Source organism: Hyaloscypha bicolor (assembly GCF_002865645.1).
Source record: "Hyaloscypha bicolor E unplaced genomic scaffold K444scaffold_183, whole genome shotgun sequence".
Classification (NCBI taxonomy): Eukaryota; Fungi; Ascomycota; class Leotiomycetes; order Helotiales; family Hyaloscyphaceae; genus Hyaloscypha; species Hyaloscypha bicolor.
This window is the reverse complement of record NW_020194685.1, coordinates 1,559,323-1,578,996: the sequence shown is the minus strand read 5'-3', so window position 1 is coordinate 1,578,996 and position 19,674 is coordinate 1,559,323. Positions and strand designations below refer to the sequence as shown.

At 48.1% G+C, this 19,674-nt stretch overlaps 4 protein-coding genes across 4 annotated transcripts; 2 read left to right on the top strand and 2 right to left on the bottom strand.

The window, feature by feature from the left end:
• Nucleotides 1-86: 86 nt before the first annotated feature.
• Nucleotides 87-1,856, top strand: K444DRAFT_621791 (kinase-like protein). Its single transcript, XM_024881973.1, has 4 exons — nt 87-366; nt 422-521; nt 724-1,665; nt 1,715-1,856. Exons 1-4 carry the CDS (start codon nt 299-301, stop codon nt 1,745-1,747), a joined length of 1,143 nt encoding a protein of 380 aa, XP_024727313.1. The 5' UTR covers nt 87-298; the 3' UTR covers nt 1,748-1,856.
• A 3,669-nt stretch (nt 1,857-5,525) lies between these two features.
• Nucleotides 5,526-7,225, bottom strand: K444DRAFT_670138 (uncharacterized protein; the record flags this gene model as incomplete). The annotated part of the gene is made up of 5 exons (XM_024887589.1): nt 5,526-6,124; nt 6,203-6,272; nt 6,323-6,457; nt 6,552-6,574; nt 6,670-7,225. 5 exons carry the CDS (start codon nt 7,223-7,225, stop codon nt 5,637-5,639), a joined length of 1,272 nt encoding a protein of 423 aa, XP_024727312.1. The 3' UTR covers nt 5,526-5,636.
• Nucleotides 7,226-8,227: 1,002 nt separating this feature from the next.
• K444DRAFT_575916 (uncharacterized protein) lies at nt 8,228-14,089 on the bottom strand. Its single transcript, XM_024877496.1, has 5 exons — nt 13,516-14,089; nt 11,333-13,464; nt 9,769-11,255; nt 8,950-9,713; nt 8,228-8,896 (listed from the first exon to the last, which is right to left on the bottom strand). The coding sequence occupies exons 1-5, from the start codon at nt 13,801-13,803 to the stop codon at nt 8,633-8,635; spliced, it is 4,935 nt and encodes a 1,644-aa protein (XP_024727311.1). The 5' UTR covers nt 13,804-14,089; the 3' UTR covers nt 8,228-8,632.
• A 748-nt stretch (nt 14,090-14,837) lies between these two features.
• K444DRAFT_267840 (uncharacterized protein) lies at nt 14,838-18,852 on the top strand. The gene is made up of 2 exons (XM_024871456.1): nt 14,838-15,131; nt 15,293-18,852. Exon 2 carries the CDS (start codon nt 15,308-15,310, stop codon nt 18,563-18,565), a length of 3,258 nt encoding a protein of 1,085 aa, XP_024727310.1. The 5' UTR covers nt 14,838-15,131; nt 15,293-15,307; the 3' UTR covers nt 18,566-18,852.
• The last annotated feature ends 822 nt before the right edge of the window (nt 18,853-19,674 follow it).

Here is a 19,674-nt window from a genome sequence, read left to right as displayed (position 1 = left end):
TCCCTGTAAAGGCGGCGAGAGGCATGCATGCATAACATGGCACAAAAAGGATGCGCTGGACGTAACGAACTTCGCTGGGTGTAACAAACTTTTAACAGGGATTTTTCTTCTTCGACTTCTCGAACCTTTCTGGAAGCCCAAATTGTTCACGTTTACGATAGGGGTATGCAAGAAATCCGAAATAGCTCTGCTGTTCAAACTCTCCCTTTACAAACACCCCTCACTATCGAGCTAAACAGCCAAGCGTGCCTGGACCTGGATGGCACCGGGTTCCTCGGATGGGGTTGTTGAGGTAGCCATGGCTTCCGGATCCAATTGGAGATCTTCCTTGGGTGCAACGGAGCGGTACGCAAACATAGAGAAGTTGTGAGCAAGCCTTTCTAGACACAGCCTCGGTTCCATAGCTGATCAGCATTTATAGGAGGAAGAGTAATGAAGCAATGGGGCTAAGTTCGACTGGAACTGCCCATAAGACCGCTTTTGATACAGAAGCAGATGCGTACAATACCTCTGCATCAAGAGTAAGTAAAAGCTAATTACAAGAACGCTATATGTCACGTGACCCAAATCTCTCCCATTTCGCTGTAGCTGAAGGCCGGGCTATCCTTGCAGACCCTTATTACCCTCTTGTGTTAAGTTCATACATCAGAACCATCTATTTTCCCAAATTATAAGACGATGAGCGGGTTGACAACTTCGAAATACCCTCACTGATGTTTGCAGGAAGCGTACGATGGCGCCTGCAACGGCATCATCACTGTCGCAGCGGATCTGGGACACCCCGATACAATTCCTGATACGCCTGGAATCTCAATAGGTACCTATCGAGATTGTCACTATCTGGCGTCAGGTCTCGTAGCCGAAGTCTATCGGTCAAAAGCCGTTGCTCTGAAAGTCATCACCGAGACCAGAGATGTGGAACCCCATAACCCGGCCCGAGAAGTCAAAATCTTGACAGAAGCATCTCATTCGGCCATTATAAAGATAACAGAGACATTCAGAGACCAAGAAGGAAGGCTCGTGCTAGTTTTCCCCTTCATGCCTCTCACACTCGCCAAGATCATCGGCTCAGGGGCTGTTGCGGACAGCCTCACACGCTCATGCTTCCATGATCTCTTCTCAGCTCTTGAATATCTCCACGCAAGTGGAATTATTCACCGGGATATTAAGCCATCCAATCTTCTCCTAAAATCAAAGACAGGACCAGCATATCTCTCGGACTTTGGCACAGCATGGCATCCTACATTTTCAGCCGTAGATGAGCCATCGAGTCACAAAGTCCTCGAAGTAGGTACCACCTGCTATCGAGCACCGGAAACTCTTTTCGGCAACAGATCATACAATTCGAGTCTCGATATGTGGGCAGCTGGCACGATGCTCGTGGAGTGTTTACGAAATCCGCCGAAATCCTTATTTGAGTCCAGAGATACCTCGGAAGATGGAAATCAGCTGGGGCTGATATTGAGCATGTTTAAGACTTTAGGGACACCGATGAAGGATACTTGGCCTGAAGCAGCGAGCTTCTCAACTCCGCCTTTTGAGTGGTATCAGGAGTTTCCGGGGCATTCGTGGGAGGAGTTATTGCCTGGTGTAGGTGGGGATGCTAAGGATTTAGTGAAAGGATTGGTCTGCTATGAAAGCGGGAAGAGGTTGACTGCTGCTCAAGTTAGTACACCTTCTCAGAAATTTGAGATCGGTCTAATTGTTCCTGTAGGCTTTGGGTCAACACTTTGTCAGCAGGAAATAATAAAAGAACAAGTTATGAATCACAACTGGAGGCAAAGAAGAGGCAGTGAAGTCGATGCATCTCATTCCATAATGCAGCTCACAACCCATCATGCATTCTTTAAACCCCCTGAAATCAGCGTGCAATGTACCACCCCCAAGCCATCAAGTTATCAAGTCATCAGTCATCACACCCCTTTCCCCCAGTAGCACATCCCCTCCCCAATGTCCCATCCCGTTCAAGCTTGAGGAGTCGAGTGCTTTATCAATAGCTACAGAAGCAATTGCGACTAGTGCAGCTCGATCCATCCTCCGGGTAACTTGGCGTGAAGATCTCACCGCTCATATCGCAGGAAGCGTGATATTGGTCTTCACAGACGGAGGCGGAGAGCCCGCTGTGGCAACGAAGGTAGAAGCGCTTGGTGAGTTGATTGACGGCTTCGAAGTGGGTGGCGGAGGCGGAGGTAGGGAGACCAGAGATGAGGCTGAAGAGTGTGGTGATGGTGATGGTGAGGAGGAGCTGAGAGTGGTGGGTGAGTTGATGGGAGCAACGGAGCGAGAAAGTAGGACTTACTTGAAACTTCATTTTGAAGGTTGGGATGAGGGTTGTTGGATGTGTGATTGTACCTGGGATCGTGGAAGATTTTGGTTGTGTACTTGAGAGGTTGGTAGATCGATGAGAGAGAGAGAGAGAGAGAGAGAGAGATGAGATTGCTGCTGTTCAATTCTTAGAAGAAAGTGAACGGCAGCTCAAAGCCGTTGGGTAGAGAGGGAATGTTGCTGCTGTTGTTGGAAGAGAAGAGACGAGCGAAGGGCATCTTTTATAGACAAAAGGGAGAGGATTAACAAACTGTGAGTCGGCCCTGCCAAACCCGGAAGAAGGATTCTCTTACACATTCACTCTCGCCCAAGTCTCACTTAATATGAAACTGGAATATGCAAGTTCACAGTTTGGCTTGGCATGTGCATGCAGGACATCCAGCACATGGAGATGTCATTTGGAGCTTATTTGCTCTCGATGCAGGAACCGGCTTCCTGCATAGACTTCATTGCCACTCCTGCATCACACCTTCTCTTAACGGACGGACTCGCACAGAAAAGATTCCTACCAGCTATGGCGCCAACTCCTTGTGCTACATGAAGTTGGGGGTTGACTGAAGCGTTTTTCATACTTAAAGCCCGAGGCCAGCAAGGTGTTGACAATCATAGCAGCATCAAACATAAGAGAGTCAAAACTCAAATGCCTCGACACTTCAAAGGACTTTACGGTAAGAAGAGGGGAGTCTGACAGGAAGCTTTCGAACCCCCTCACTGAGTTATTCATTCTATTTGTGCCACAGCTTTGGCTAACCTTGAAACTTTAGCATGCAGCCACGCGTAAGCCACCTTCCAGAACAAAACATCGAAGCCTTCTCATGGATTGGGTAACGTGGTATCTGGACAGTTCGAGGCCTCAAAATTTCGTTTCGGAATATTCTTGGTTACTCAAAACGCTGTCACACTCAACGTCGTGGTGCCACGGAACAACAACTGCAACCGAGTGGGCTACTTTTTCGGAATGTCGAGGTCCTTTATTTATTTGAGGAAGAAGGATGCACAGATCTTATTTCCACATCCCGTTGTTGAGAGAAAACTACACTTACATTATTGATTCTTCTGAAGGTTGTGGTTCAGGGGATGGCTTTTGCGATGTTCTCAAACCCCAACGCCTCACCATGGGATGCACGAGTAGGGGTTGAAGAGAAAGTTAAGAATGACAATCTAATGGTCTGGGCTTTCGAACTCCGATGTTTTCGTTACATTCAGCTATCTTTATTGCTGTCACATACCACAGCACTGTCAATTAGCTTCGTTACCTGTTGGTTAATACAGTACTACCATCACGTTTTGAGATTCATCAGCAATTTATCAGTAAAGCGAGATGCATGCGGCCCATGACTCCAAACCTGACCGATTGCATGCCGACCCCGGATGTCCTTGTGAATCTTGCAGTTGAAGGCTGGTATATCTTGAAATTTTTGGAGGAGGTGGCATAATTTATACTTATTTGAGCCTCTCTGAAGGACTACTCTCTGCACCTTTGTGCGTGTGCCGAATGGCCAGCGCTCCTTCCTTTAGTGTCTCACTTGATTAGGGTACTATGAAGTCCTTATTTAATATGTACTTCCAAAGAACACAACTTTTGTACTAGTCATAGGAGTAAAGCCAAATTGTGTCTCTTTGCCATTAGCAGAATCAATTGTTCTAATGATGGTTTTCATCACTTACTGGAGGATGACGGTCCCAAATTAACGGGGCGTCTGCAAAGACTCGTTGCTGCGTAACTACTCTCATATGCGGGGGTTGGCACTACCGCAGGTAATTCTAGAACCATGGAATGGATCCGATTCTTCAAGAATTCCTCTTCCCTGGTGGACCTAGGGAGGCTTCGTCTACTATTAACCTCCGAACGGTTTTACTTTTTGCTGCCATTGGCCAGACTGTTGTCATTTTGTATGCTGCTCAATACACTGGCTCTCAGTTTCCGGACACTTGATATTGTGCCCATAGCCGCGGAACAACCCTATGCCAACTAGGGATTCCGTGTTATGCTCCCCGAGAACAAACCCAGCCTAGCCTTATCTCCCTTCTTTTCAAATCGCTGTGGTTTGTTCTACAGTCCTCCCCAAACTTCAGGAGTAAGACCTAATTTATACACATGCTAGCCACTCAACCATAGCTACAATACATTAACAAACAGGTTCCACCCAGTTCAAAAAACTTAGCATTTGCTTCGGAGCTTTCCTCATTTTGACAAGTTTCTAGTTGAGTACATATATATTATCTTCGACCGCTAACAGAAAGTCATCATTCGGAAGATTACGATCACCCTCAAAGTCAATGTGAGGGAGGATTTCGAGGACCTTTTGCTCTCACGTCGAGTGTGAAGGCAACCTCGCTGTCCAGCCGAGACGGAAATCCTTTGGCACCGCGTTCACGTTACTTAGCCGCCACACTTCCTACCAAGTAGAATTTGAAGAGATTCACATTGCTCTTAAAACATCTGACCCAAGTGCAGAAGCCCCTTCTCTCGAGCATAAATTGGGTGCTCCGGAGGAGCTTATATAGAGTGAAATGTGCCCAGGAGCTAAGCCCCTGAATCACGTGAGAATTGCACGCAGAGGACGGTAACAACATCAATTTGCTGTCAATTTCATCATTATCTGAGCTCAAACGCGTTCTAGAAAACTAGAAGGCCAACCAGGAATATGGAGGGTGAAAAAACGCAGGATCATTGTCATGGACCCTTCTTCCATTGAACAGAAGAACATTGATCTTGTCCGGTAGACTTGGTACTTGAAGTTGTTCTTAAAATCCCCAGAGTGGAGGTGGACTGAACTCGTGAGGGTCTTCAACGCATAGTTCCTCTATCCAGGGGACATTTGCTGTTTGCAGAGCTGTAAAGTTCTAAGAACAATCCCAGCACGTTGTTCTTCACGTGCCAGTACATTGAGAACAGAGAGCTCCAAAATGTTCCTTGAAACTTGGAGATATTCAAAAGTGAAATCAAATTAAGAGTGAAGACATCGTTCAACAACTTCCAGTACAGTCACAGTGTAGAATTCTCCTACAAGTACTGGTACGATTACACAAGCTGGAGCTCGAGTACATTGTTCACTTTATAACTAGTACACTGATACCTTGATGTGCAATACAGTACAGCACGCTGAAGGACAGACAACGCCGGTACTTGAGGTGAATGTTAAATATCACGTTGGACAAGCAATGTAAGAAAGCCGAGAATTATTCATTCAGCTATTCTCTACTCACTCTATCCTCTGCTCAGCTAGGTGTGTAAAGGGGAATGTAAGCAACCCATTCTGATCCATCTTCCCAGCGCCAGACGCCCAGATACGATGTGTACTGTACATTCAAAGTCCGAAGAAGGGAGAGGGCGGCTGTCCGAAGTTGTTAACTTCCTTCTTGGGATGGCCCATCAAATCATCCAGCGCATCATTCTCCCACCGAGCCCAAGATCGCGTGCTGGACCACTTGATACGATGAACGCCAACCCGAACGTGCTTTCGGTGAGACTTGCAGAAGAAGGCCAGGTAGGATCGCTCGCCGGCATTTTCAAAGCGCTGCGGCTTATCCAACTTGGCGAATGCCGTAAACTTCTTGTCAGGATTGGCGGCGAACTCAGCAGTGGGTGCGAACAGGATAGTGTCGATGTCTTCGAAGTTCTCCCGAACGTTAACCTTAATCACCATGGTGATCTTCTTCATCTCCTCTGGCATAAGCTCTCCGATGGCATAGCGAACATCACCAGCGTTAACAGCTTCCATGAAACCTTTGATGTCGCTGTGCTTGTCGCCTGACAGCTGGGGAATTGCCATCCATGCAGACGATCCTCGCTCATCTGCAGAATCTCGAAGTCAGCACCTTTGCGTGTGGAGCGAGCCGGGAGAAGAGAAGAGAGACTCGAGGCTATGCTTACAGTACTTGGGACCACCCTCGCAACAGAAGATACCCTTTTCGGTGTGCATCTTGGCCTCGTTCTTCGACATCTGAACGCGATCAGCTCTGAAAGGGGGGGGAGGGGCGAGTGTTTCCATACGTCAATGGCTTCGCGAGGTTCTCCTTCTTGCTTTCCGATGATAGATGGTTCTCTACCACGAAACAGGTGTTCTTCAATGCGGCGATTGAGGTCGAGGTCTTGATCAGAGAGGAGTCCAGGAGGAAAACCGGAGTGCTAGAATAAAGTTAGCGTCGACGAAGAAAGTACGCTAATAGCCGAGCTCGTCAAAGGAAGTCAACAGCATTCAGGGGCAATAAGGAGAACTCACAGTAATACAAGTAGCAACGGGAGCTACATGATCCAGTCAGCATTGTTTGAATGTCAAAAGAGGTGCCGCAAGTGTTGGCAAAGGGAAGGGCATGTGAAGGGAGCTTGCTTATACATACTGCATAGTTTGCACCCATATCTCGACAGGTACTCGGTCATAGGCTTGCGACCATCACTAGAAACTTCATCGTTGATATGGCTAGACAATTCTGCCTTGACTTGTCCGTCGTAAGAGAACTTGGTCTTGGCTTTCTTTGTGAAGGCACCCTTGAGATTGGCTTCAAAAGCGCTCAGCTTGTGCTCTCCGTCTTGTTCTGCCTTGATCTTCTCATCCATAGAGCGCTTGGACTTGGCGTTCTCGATGAAGGCTCCGATGGTATTGGCTTCGAAGGGGCTCAGCTTTGACTTGCCGGATCGGTCAGCAGTGCCTTGAACGTCCATTGTGACCTCGGATTTGGTTGGCTTGGCCCAGGCGCCCTTGATGTTTTCTTCAAAAGAGGATAGCTTGCCCGTGCCAGCATATTGCTCGTTGCTAGTAGTATGTTGTCGGACGTTGTGGGTGTCGCCAGTGCCAGCTACATGCTCAGTGTTTCCCTCCAGAGTTGGGTCCTCCAAGTCGATGATCTTGGCGAGTTTCATTCTCTCCTTGATTTCGTTCATTTCTTGCTCCGCCATGGTGTTGGTTGGTGCAATGGCACGTAATGAGGTGACAGGTTGTATTGTGTTTGTTGGAAGAATTTTCTTGTTGTGTGCTCGGCAGAAATCTAATAGAAAATCAAGCTAGTCCTGCGAAGTGATGTCGTTAGCTCTAGAACAACAACAAAACGAACGTGTGAATTGAGGTAAAGGGACCGTTTTTACTCACCTTCAGGCACTCAATCACCTCAGCTTTGCGTCCACAATTCAGGTGCGGGGGATCGTGTGGAGAGTGTGCACTAATGAAATTTGATCGTTCCCTAAGGCGGTAATGGACAAGAAGCGTGAATCTGACGGTAAACACTGTCTAGATCCAGATCCCCTTAGTAGGAAAAGAATTAAAACCTTAGAAATCTTGGTAGCAGACGAAATCTGGATGTCTAATGTCCAAATTGGGGTGGATATTGATTTATCTACGAGTATTGCAGACCAACAGTTCTTCCATTTCCGTGACCATATGTCTTGTCGTCTCAAGTTCGAACAGCACCTACTGCCGGGCTACTACACGGAGAACAAATCTAGACTGTATGTGAAAGTGGAGCACAACAGATTCCTGATGCGTTGATAAGCTGCAGAAGGAGGGGCGGGCAGATAGTAGAGGACTTCAGAATATTTCCCAGTTGAGTCCATGCAGATGAGTATCACCAATGACGAAGGAAGTGAAAAGAATCATCTATAGCAATCTGACGTTGTAAACACGTCTGAATGTGCTGATGAGAGTTCTCGAGGTGACCCAATTGAGCGCCAGCCAGCTGCAGTGTTCAGGTTGGCGAGGGACGTCTATAATATTTAGCAACTACATGATCTATGCTGAGAGCCACTCACTCTTTGTACTCGTAACATAGCGGAATGGCAGATGAGATCTGGAGATTTGTTTCCAGAGCTGCTGCTCTGCCTTAGCAATGCTGAAGTAGCTTTCAGCGCAAGCAAATATCAAATCTAGAGCAATCACGAACAAGTAAACTCAAGGCTACAAAGTTTCAAACACTAAGGGCGCATATCTCAAAGTCAATCAATCATTTACAAGCACTTGAGCTCGGACGCAAAGGTCTCATGTTTAATGAAATTCCATTTTTGCGGAATTGGTACATTTGTCCAAGTGGCCAGCATCTATCTAAATGACAGTTACAGGGCATGAAACTCAAAGAGAGATCTTTGAAGCTGCCTCGGTGCTAGTACCCGCTCCTGCAGTATCATCAATGGAATATGGGAAACAGGCCTCCGCACGTCAGCACTTGAAAATGCGGGATGACTGTATCTCGTTATCTCATGTATCGTAAAGCGTGTAATCCTAACATAATATCGGTTTCGTCAAGTTTATTTCCGGTGGGAAATCGAAGACTGTACCCTAGAAGCAGATCCACCGAGACCATCCAACATGTCAAATCAGACTCGCTCCCGAGGTCGACTGCCCACTGTGATGTACTGAAACTGGGTGCGGCAGAGAGGACATGTGCTGGAGTTGCTGGTCTTGAACCATTTGTGGAGGCAGTCGTTGTGGAACAGGTGATTACAAGTGGCGCATTTCCGGTCGGGGAGTCTTTTCTCGGATGAGACAATAGAGTAGCAGATGGCGCATTCTACGTGTCCCTTCAAAGCGTCGGCTACATTCTTTCGGAAAGTTTCCAAGCCGTCCACGATAGAACCGTCCTAGAAAAATGGTCAGTAGTGAACCGGTATTCATATAAAAGGGAGAGACTTACTGCGAACTGAATTCTCCCCTGCGTACTCCTGAGAAGGGTCTGCCACTTTTCGACCGGGATAGCGACTCGATTAACGCTTTCGACTGTAGCGATTGACAACGGGTATGCTGGAGGCAAACGGATGACCATTTTCATCTCCATTTCATCAATCTCATACCCCGCGGACACTTCTCTTGAGTTCTTGGAAACTTTGACCTGAAGTTTCTTCTCATCGTCCGATTCAGCTTCCTGCTTCTCCGACCACTGACTAACGTCATCCAATAGGTCTTGCACGATCAGCGTTGAAAAATATTTTTCAGTCCAAGCTCTGACAGCAATAGAAGTTTGTCGTTCCTTGCAGTTCAACCACCAGCTTTTGACTTCACCTGGAATGTACTTCAAGCAGAGATAGTACAGATTAACAAGAAGCCAGTGCATGTCATGCTCCAAGGACTCTGAATTCGTTGCGTCCCACATGTCGTATTTTCGTATCATGGAATCGTCGACATATTCCCTGTCGAGCTTGAGGGGGCTGGCCGCGGAGTGCCCTAGGATATCAAACATGAATTCCAGAAATGGGCTAAGGTAGCCTCCTGTTTTAATCTCGTCGCTGTAATCGCGCCGAACCATATTGGAAGCTGACGAAAACGAGTCAAAAACAAGGTGCCACGAGAGTAGATATCGGCGCACAGAGAGTGGGAATAATTCGAGATCTGCATCTTGGTAATCGTTGATCTTCGGAGCCTCAAGGAGTAAAGACAACAGTTCGCCCTCAATTGTCGCACCTAGGTACGCCTTAGCTTCTTCGGCACAGAAAAGAACTGCGTGAATATAACTTACTTGTTCCTGTGAGAGCAACTTCAAGAGAAATTTGTCCTTGGGCCTCAACAAGCGTCTTTTGAAGAATATCAAATGCAGCGGATTGCACCATTCGGAAATCTGACCAAACCAGACCATACAGCCCTGATAAATCTGTAATGGAAGCGGTGTCAATCTTGGTGACTTGTCGCAGAAGAATGTCATCAACAAATTGAAGTGGTAGGTTGTCCTTTGATCTTTCAAGCTTCAGCAAATTGGCCAGTCCACTGGAGATCGCGCTATTGGATTGAACAAGTGCATCGGTCAAGTCATCGTTGGCATCTGCTAAATTTTGCAGAATTGACACCAATTTTAGAGACATTCCAACTCCAGGAAGTCGGAGGTCTGAAAGGCAAACAAGCTCGTCTGCGCTCCAAATACCGACACCTAAGTTAAGCGCATCTTGCCAGTAGGAGCCGTAGACATCCTTGATGGCCGGGAGAAGCGGGTGCAGAGCGCGACATGCCTCAGAGCCGAGTTCAACATGGGTTGTAGCTAAAGCCTTGGACCAAGAGAGTATCTGTTTCACTACAGAGATTAGTCGGATCTGCGCGACAGGAATCTCTGCCTGGTCCTTGGTATAAACTGCGAGGCAGGAGTTCAAAAGAAAAAGCTTCTGAAGCGTCCTTTCGTGCGGAGATGCGACAGATATATCGCTAATAAGACGGTTGCACAGTGTGTTGATTGGTTTATGAGGGCGTAGGCTCGCTTCAAAACCTATCAGGATCGCAGAGGCTCCGAAAATATTCTGTGTCATACTGTTCATGATTCCAAGTTGCTCGAGCCATTCGTCGCCGCCAGTAATGATCCAGTCTTGCATGCTCGATAAAATCTCCAAAAATCGGGAGAGCGCCTTTCCAGCGTAGTATCCCTGGGGATCTAGAGAACGTGAAGCATTAAGAAATGTGCCGATCAGCTCCCGAACCGTTCGGGAAGTGTCGTGAGCAGGTAAACCTTCAACCTCCTCTCGCCAAGAACTCGCATTCCTTGCAACAGCAGCAAATGTCGCTAAAATGACCCGAAGCATTTTTCGAAGCTCTTCCATAGAATCTGGATCCATATGCGACTCGAAGAGAATGTCGTTCTCAAGCAGATCTATTTGGTCATTGACTAGCTCGTAAGTCAGGCCAAGGAGATACAGATATTGTGCTTGCAGGTCTTGCGATACGATTTGAGTGAACTCGTGAAGACCTAGTAAGTGGGTCGCGAAAAGTGCCATGCGCAGGGCAACTGAATAGCCTTTTGTATCTCTTGAGGAAATCGAAAGAGAAATATTCTTCAAATCGCTAACAAGGAACACGGCACCGGCAAACGGTCTCAGGACAGCTAAAGCCAGGCTAGGGGGCTTCTGTAGGAATGGTGCAAGTGCTTCGCCCCAAGGGAGGAGCTCTGGGAAAAACGAAGCTATAGTTTCTGGAAGCAGAACACGTCTCATTGTGCCATGTGCCTCTTTGAAAAGTGTGCCAACGCTGAGGATGAATTAGCACGGAATCAAGCATCATAGAACAGTTTTAATGCAGGAGAGGGGAGGAATTCAATGACTTACAGTAATGATTGAGGCGAGGCACTTTCTAACTCGTCGCGTACGAGTTGGACGACTCTGCGTCGCGACGCCTCGATTTTGTCCGTATCTTCTATATGTGGCTCCACGAGGACTCGCAAATTCATTGCCTTTGCGGCCACTGGTACCGTATCGCTGATCTCACTGAATTCCAGAAACTTGGCCAACAGAATCATCTGGGTATTATGGTCCTGCAGAAGCTCCTTATTCTTTTTGGCCAGTAGCTCTAGGGCACGGCAGGCATATTCGAGGTACACATTGACGATATCGAAACCCGAAATAATTTGCTGCACGACCATCTTTGCTTGAGCGGGTGCAATAGTGTGAAAAGTGACTGCAGTCTCAAATATCGGCCAAGCTTGTTGATTTGCGTGCAAGGCTTTGACACACATCTTATACAAAAACGTCTGCAATTCTTTGTTGAGGGCGCCAATGCTTTTAACTTCGTGGCTTGCTATAAGTGCTGTGATAGTTCGAAGCTTCTGTTCTTCCTCTTCTTCGGAAAGTTGCAAAATACTGCCCACAGCTGACTGCCAGAACTTTGCGAAGTCGGATTTTTGTTCAGTGAAATAATGAAACCCATGAAGTATGGACACCAAATACTCCATCGAGGGAGAAACGAGCAGACGATTGAAGTTCTGTTCGAAAAGTGTCTTGAGAGAATTCATATTTTCTGTGATCCGAAACAAGCGGGGAGTAAGGCGCAAAGCAGCATCCAGAGTTGCCGTAGCTGAGTAGGCTTTTCCATTGCGGGTGGTTATGGCTGCGAGAGCAGCGGTAATAATCCTGCTGGAATGCTGCTCGAGGATTTGGCTTACTTCGATATTGGGGGTATTTCTGAAAACCTCATTTACAAGCGAAAACCATCGATTGCCTTCAGCGACGACCGAGGCTTGAGAGACCGCATAGTCCTTTGATTGCTCCGGCAAAGATGTACGAATTCTGAGAATAAACTCGTCTGCCAATCGCTGCCACTCCTGACTCAGTAATGTACGCAAAGCAGTGTCTGTTGTTGAAGCGCAAATAACAAATGCCTTTGCGAGAGCTGGGGTGTTTTGGCCGAGCGACCATTTGGAGTTTTCGACCGAAGGATGAAGATAATGTTCGAAGATCGGAAACACAGCATCCTGGAAGAATTTGCCTTGGGAGGTCTCGTCAGGCAGGTATTTGCCCAAGAAATCGGCGATATGGAAATAGCAGGTCCAAGCCTGTTCGGCATTGTTTCTGTGCTCTTCTCTGCTGTTGATACCATCTCGAAGGGCTGACAAGAAGTCTAGTGAGGCTCTGATCTCTATAGGAAGAAGAGCGCGAGGTAGGTTTTTGAGGAGAGACTGGAGACTTTGCCAATATGCTGCAGGTCCACCTTGAGAACCTTTGGCAATGAACTTTTGGAGCTTCAATAAAGCGGGTTTTTTGGCCTTGTATGACGAAGTCCATACTTGTGGATATGCGTTTGTAAGCGGTTCCAAAGCTTGGATTAGCTGGTAGGCCGACGTAGTTTGAGAGCTAGAAAACGCTTCTGCAATGAATGTTTTGCTGATCAACTCGAGGTTCGCTTCAACAACACCATGCTGCTTCTTTAAGCAGACGACTAGCAATTTAGCGACCACTTTTCTGACAAATGCATCTTGGCAAGAAATTAGACCCCATAACTTGGCAGGGTTGTTGTCGAAGTAAAGTTTGTATTTGTCCTGGTGATTGAGAAGATCGGGCTTGTCCAGGTGCGAGAGAAGGTGCTCAACGAGTGATGCACTCGATCCGAGAACTCTTAAATAGGTCTCTTGAATCTCGTCTTCGCTCATCGATCTGTCGTCGCAGAGCGACTGTGGAGTTTCATCGAGAGCGCTTCGAGCGTATTCTAAGATCTGGGGCTGAAAAATCTTCCAACACTTCTGGACCTTGTCATCGGTGTATAATATGAGATTCAGGCCGTCAGTTGCTGCCTTGAGAACCACGCGCTCTCTATCCAGCGTTCCTGCCAGCCAGGAAGGGATTATTACAGGCATATGTTTCTCCATACGCTTCTTGACCGTTGCGGTAATGTCATATTGAATTTGATGTGCGAGTTCGCGGACCCGTCTTGAATTGTCTATACTCAATTTTGGATAGAATTGCACCTGTATGTGTGTTAGGAGGATCATAAATAAGGGGGAAATGCATTGACTTACCCAAGCCTCGAGTATTGCGCTCTCTATGCCTGCCTGAAACTCGGGGGGTGATTGCACGAATGCGCGGAGATCTTCTAGGGCCTTAGTCTTTGTAGTAGCGTCTTTCTTAGACAAGGCCTTGAATGCTACTGCAACGTTGGGATCGCTGATGTACTTGAGGTCAGGGGGAGGTGTGAGGTACGACAGCACGCTGCCACTCGACGACGCAGAGCCAAAAGCACCGAATCCTCCGCCGCCCACGGCAGCACGGCTGCTCGAGGCCTGTGACTTAAACTGCCGGTTGCTCATATTGGCAGAGCGATGCGTTGTCAGGGAGTTGTCAAGATCGAGAGTGACATTAGGGAGTCGGGTGGTTCGGTCGTAGCTTGTGGAGGGGCTCGGCGTCGATATTGCAGTGAGAATGGATCTGAATAGAAGGAGAAATCAAGAGAAGAAGAGAAGAAGAGATGAACAGATGAACAGATGAAGAGGGCGGTCGTGCCTGCTCGGTCTGCAGTTCTGCAACGTAGCAAGAGGCAAGTGCTGAGGAAGAAAACGAGTGATTGATTGATTGATTGATTGTCTTGTGGTGGGGTGTAGTGTGTACTTTGAAGCTAAAATAAATCATTGAATCCTCGCCGAGCGCAGGGGCAGTGTAGCGCTCGCCGCTGCCGCATTCGTCATCAACAGGGTAGCTGACCAGCAAATAGCAGGCGCTGCTTTACGCTCCACCCCCAGTGGCGGGAGATCACGGAGCAGCACCTCCTCCTACCCCGCATCAGTGATTCCTGGTTGTGCCGGCCTGTGCCCACAACCAACAACCAACAACCCCATCAACCATCAACAACCTCACATTCCCAAACCTCACTCGATAGACCGACCACCTCGCAAAGCTCCCTGTGCTACCCCGAAGCTCGCAGAGAATAATTGCTTGTGTTTTGGTTTTCGAAGCTCATCCAGACCTGTGTCGTCGCAACTCCAGTAGCCCCTGTGAGGTGAGCCCGTCCCCAGGGCCTCGGTGTGTTAACCAGCCCCAAGCACAAAGGCACCTCCAACACTGTTTTGGATTTCGACCGAATACTCTCATCCTTTGGACGCATTCTGTATTCCCAGACTTCCCTTGGGAGCCTGTGAAAACTGCGCCAAACCTTTGTTAGTGGACCCTTGTCTTGTGACCTCGTATTGCCTTGTCTGCCTTCGCACCAAACCTCGACCACAATTCCTACTTCACGGCTGCTGCGGATTCCAACAAAGTTGGCATACGCTCCGTACGTGAAGATACGTTTCCGAGGCTTTCAAGAAGGGCTATCTTCGAGAGCGAGCAACATAACGTCCTGTCAGTCGGGCTGTGCCCAGCAGCTTTGTCTCGATCACTGCTGACCGTTAAATAGCTCGAAGACAACCACCATCTGCAAGTGCTCACATCAGAAGCGATCCATACGATATACAACTTCTTTACATAAACGATCCAGCCCACCGACTTTTGAAGCAGTGGTCCTTCGCTCCAATCAACTGGAGGGGGCACACTTGGCCTGTGATAAGACATACAGATACGAAATACCCGCCAACAACTTTGAAGAAGGAACTTGTATCCGCCTGGAATCCAACGCTATCTCAGGCTTGGCTATATTCTGCAAGTTTGTACGCCCTAGCCAATTTGCGAATCGGACACTTCTACTTTGCTTGATATTTGCGTGAGGGCTTCCCTTCAATCCTTGACAAGTGGCGGACTAACAAAGCCTGGCAGACAACGACTATGCGCCGACGGAGATACTAATTCAAGATGCTTTCATCACAGATCACTTCCTTCCAGATGACCACGGCCGCTCTCCATAGTCCTCGGAGAGTTTCGGCTACCCTGCTGAGACAGGCAGGCAGCTTGCCTCGAAGATGTCGACCGCAACAGCAAACACGAGCCTTTCGACTAGGCCTATGGTCATCATATCTAGACCAAAACTTCCAAAAGGAAGTTCGTCGTCGCCACCGAGTGGTGAAGCACAAGTACATTGAAGCTTTGAATAGGAGGCTCTCGTGGGATCGTCATTTTCCAGCCAATCCTAAACATCTCGGCTTGAAGGGATTCATGTGCAGTGCATGGCGTGGACAAGACTCCAGGCCTGGTGGAAGACGGGTAGATGTTGATGAATTGTTTGATAGTAAAGAGAGGACACAGAAGGCGACAGGAAAAGGGATCGAAGACGTTGAACAGAGCGCCGTCGAGAGGCTTTTCAGGAACCAAGATGCGGTGTACGACTACATCCGGACAAGGTCTTCAAGGCTATGGACATGGAATGACCCAACTTCGGCCGAGAACCCTACGGTAGTTGGCGCAACCTACACCTCTCCATCTTCTGTGTACGATCTAGAAGCCTTCCGGAAGCGCTTCCAAAGCAAACAAGATTCGAACACTAGTTCCGAGCCTGAGTATGAGATTGATCCCATCACAAATCGAAAAGTATTCAAGAATAAGTCGAATGATTCCGCAGAACCCGGCCGCAAGCCAATCGAGATCCCGGTGAAGACTTTCAAGGGATACCGATCACAGTTTAAAGACAAACCCTCTCCTTCGTCCTCTAAGTCTGTTCCAGAAAACACGCAGGAAGGAAAAGATAACAAATTCCCGCCTAGTGAACTCTTCAACAACAATAGTACATCAAGCAAGGTCTATGAACCAGCCATCTATGACCCAGCCCACGGGTTCGAGGAATACGACCGCAAAGTGGATTACAAATCGGGCCAGTTCTACGATCCTGCTTCGATCAAGACAAGTCATCCCGATCCTGTCCAAGAGGGTCTGCGAGATTACGACGACAAAATTTCCAGCAAAGGAGCTGAATCCACCAAGTCTGCAGCACCGGGACCCGAAATCTCCGGCAATATTGATCCTGTGCAAGAGGGCCTAAGGGAATACGATTCTAAAGTTGACTATGGTTCTGGCCGATTTTATAAATGTTCTGAAAAGGACATTGACTATTCTGATCCCGATCAATCTGGTTTGAAGGAATACGATGAGAAGATTTCGGGCGGCGAGACTATATCTTCCAGCTTAGACGCGACGGTTTCTAAGCCCGTTGGTAAAGATGGCTGGAAGGAGTACGACAATCAGGTTGACTACAAGTCAGGCCAGTTCTATGAGCCTTCTGGGACGACCATTGACTATTCTGACCCTATTCAGAGGGGATTGAAAGACTACGATGGAAAGATTTCGCGCCAGGGACTTCAAAATGGATCTAGCATTGAACCATCGAAGCCTCTTGATCCTGTTGCGGAAGCTTTCCGAGAGTATGATGAAGAATTCCCAGCCAGACAGACTTCCAAGAAGTTGGATGAGGGAATCTCTCAATTGGACCCTGTCGAAGAAGCTTTTCATGGCTACGATCCTGTGCATGAAGAATTGAAGAAATACGAGTCCGAGGTCTCCAGCGAGCGTACCGGGAAGGCGACGAGTGACCCAGCCAGAGATTCTCTCAAAGACTATGATGCTCGCACAAATTACGGGCCTAAAGGAGCACTCGGAATTCCTCTGAAGCGTGGGGGTTTCATCTGGAGAGTAAGAGGCGCAGTCGACAGATTGTACAACGATGTGAAAGACGACCTTGAACTACTTCGGGCCAGTGATGTTCGTGCAGCTTCAGGCATCGTCAAAAAGCCGAAGAATGAGACCGACTCAGACAAACTTGCCATGAGGAAGCAATTAGAAAGCGACTTCAATGATCGTCAAGGAAACACGCTATCGTCTGCAGACGAAGTTGCTGCCGCTGAGAAAGTCAAGCAATCCCGAAAGCTTGTCGAGGATCTCAGGATCGAGCATAGTGAACTGCAAAACCATGCTGCTCATGCTCGCAGCCGGATAAATGCCAAGCTTGCAGAAGTTGAAGCTGAGTGGCCAAGCCCTAAGAAGATGACTGGAAATTTTGTAAGAGACTTCCCAGAAGAATTCGAGACATCTTGGACCGTTGATCAAAGCAACCCTGGAAGCTTAACCCCCAAAAAGAAGTCGAACAATTCGAATTTCGAACAAGAAATTGAGAACAATGTGCAGAGAGATGAGGTTGCCTATGTTTCCAGAATGGCGCCCAATGAGACGTCTTTGAACAGCTCAGGTGCCGTGAAGATTGAGCCATCCCTGGATCGAACTAATGTCTGTCAAGTCGACAAGGGGACTAGCAAGCTCGACATCCATGAGGCCAACGTAATTGGAGCGCCGGAAAGTAGCTCAAGAGAGGAGCAGCAACACGACAAGAAGACCAAGAAGGAGAGTGATCGAAAACTCATCCAGGAAGTCCGCAAGATATACGAGGATACATACGGCACGATCGATAGCAGACATCAACAAACTGGGGTGTCCAATGGTACTGAGGAAGCTATAGCTATCGAACCAACCGCAGAGACTGCCGAACCCACATTGTACAAGATCCTTGCATATGACCCAACTATGCAATCGATCAGCACGGCCGAAACGACTTCTATTGTGCCCGACTCGTCAGGAGCTTTGACGCCGGCTGAAGTTCTTCTCCGATTATCAAATCCGGCCAAGTTCTTCCCACACTTTCAGCCACTTCAGTCAGAGGGCTATGACATTGTGTCTGGAAGTGGCGATGTGCTTGTGTTCCGGAAAGTACGGTCAGGTGCACCCGTCAATACGATGATTGATCGTACTGGAAGGGGATGGACGGTACCTCTGAGAGGTTCGAGTTTCGAGCCGAAGCCAGTTGCATCAGAAAGGGCTCAAAGCTACAAGGCAACCAACCCTATTGATGGTATGCAAAGCAGTCCGGTTGCCGCAACTGGGAACTTTGCAAGTCCCACAGGCTTTGTCAACCACGATCTCCCTGGTGTATCCGATCCACCATTTAAGTCGAATATTGATGTCCGACGAGAGGAGCCGGTCTTCAGCGGCAAGCGGAATTGGGAAGACGAGAGTGAGGGTTCTCGGCGGAAGGAAGGAGGAAAGTTCAAGAAGGTTTTGATTGGCGGAGCTTGGGTTGCTGCTGCCTCCTATGCTGTGGGTGTTGTTGCTGAGTTCTTCAAGACTGGAGGTGCCGATGGTAAGGGACCTGAGGGTTTCTGAAGGTGTCCACGTTAGCAGGGCGTTCAAGTGGGGAGTTGGGGGCATCGAGCATGATGCATTATCAGGGTGAGGATTGTGTGAGTCTGCATACCGGCTGCAAGGAGATTAAGAGCACTTGTCGAGTTCCACGGTTCTTTGATGCTGAGCATTGGGCACCAAGTCAAGCTCCCAGCTTAGTGTGGAGGGCTTGTCGGTGGAGAGAAGATGCTTTTGATTTTTCATTGTGCCTACTCCTCTCTGGTGATACCATAGAGACAAATCCACTCATATTTCAAAAGACGTTGCTATCTACCTAGTGCGCAGCCTCGTCATCCGCCTCGTCCTTCCTCGTGACTTAGCGCCTCCTCGGGCCGAGTTGTTTTCTTATTGACGAGTGTGTGACGCACAATCTTTCTAATTCACAAAAATTCCTTTCCTCTTCCCATACAAACCATCTTCCCATCTTTCCAGACCCCAACGTTTGGCGTCTATGAGTCTGGTATTGTGCATAAGAATCGAGTCAAGAATCGAGTCAAGAATCAAGATCAAAAAGTAAGTAAACAGCCCCCCCTTTTCACAGACGAAGGCGGTCACGTCGCGTTTTGCCCCTCTCCCTCTCCCTCTCCCTACTTTGCCTTGCGCGTTCAATGGCGATCCTCCCTTCCTGTGGTCCTTGCTTGCACAGGTAAAGGCGAGCCCATCTTTTGCTGTTAAAAGCGAAAGCTTCTTCTGCGATTCCAGACGAGATCGTCGTTCTGGAGTCAAAGGCGAAGCTTCTTCCTAGGGTCCACTTTACCTGCCATGAAAGGCAACCCGCCCCCTCTCCCTCTTTCCCCGCACTTCCCCTTTCTTTAGTCAAAGCGAGTACGGACGAATGCGCTTTCTGCGATTACGGACGAGACTCTTTGCAGTTAAAGGCGATCCCTCGCTTTACGCTGAAGCCAAGACGAGATTGGGATTCCCGCATTGGTTTTGGAGTCAAGACCAATCCCCTTTAACACGAGTCGGGACGAAAACCCTTCCTACAATTCCGGACGAGACAGTCCGTGAAGTTAAAGGCGATCCCTGGTTTTACGCTGAAGTCAAGACGAGATCAGGATTCCCGCTTCGGTTTTGGATTTGAAGCAGTT

Coding starts and splice junctions, on each gene's coding strand:
- K444DRAFT_575916 (XM_024877496.1), bottom strand. CDS start 13,803: ATGAGCAACCGGCAGTTTAAGTCACAGGCCTCGAGCAGCCGTGCTGCC. Junction 9,714..9,768: donor AGTTGCTCTCACAGGAACAA/GTAAGTTATATT, acceptor AGGCGTACCTAG/GTGCGACAATTGAGGGCGAA. Junction 8,897..8,949: donor AGGGGAGAATTCAGTTCGCA/GTAAGTCTCTCC, acceptor CCATTTTTCTAG/GACGGTTCTATCGTGGACGG.
- K444DRAFT_621791 (XM_024881973.1), top strand. CDS start 299: ATGGCTTCCGGATCCAATTGGAGATCTTCCTTGGGTGCAACGGAGCGG. Junction 367..421: donor TACGCAAACATAGAGAAGTT/GTGAGCAAGCCT, acceptor CAGCATTTATAG/GAGGAAGAGTAATGAAGCAA. Junction 522..723: donor ACAATACCTCTGCATCAAGA/GTAAGTAAAAGC, acceptor TGATGTTTGCAG/GAAGCGTACGATGGCGCCTG.
- K444DRAFT_267840 (XM_024871456.1), top strand. CDS start 15,308: ATGACCACGGCCGCTCTCCATAGTCCTCGGAGAGTTTCGGCTACCCTG.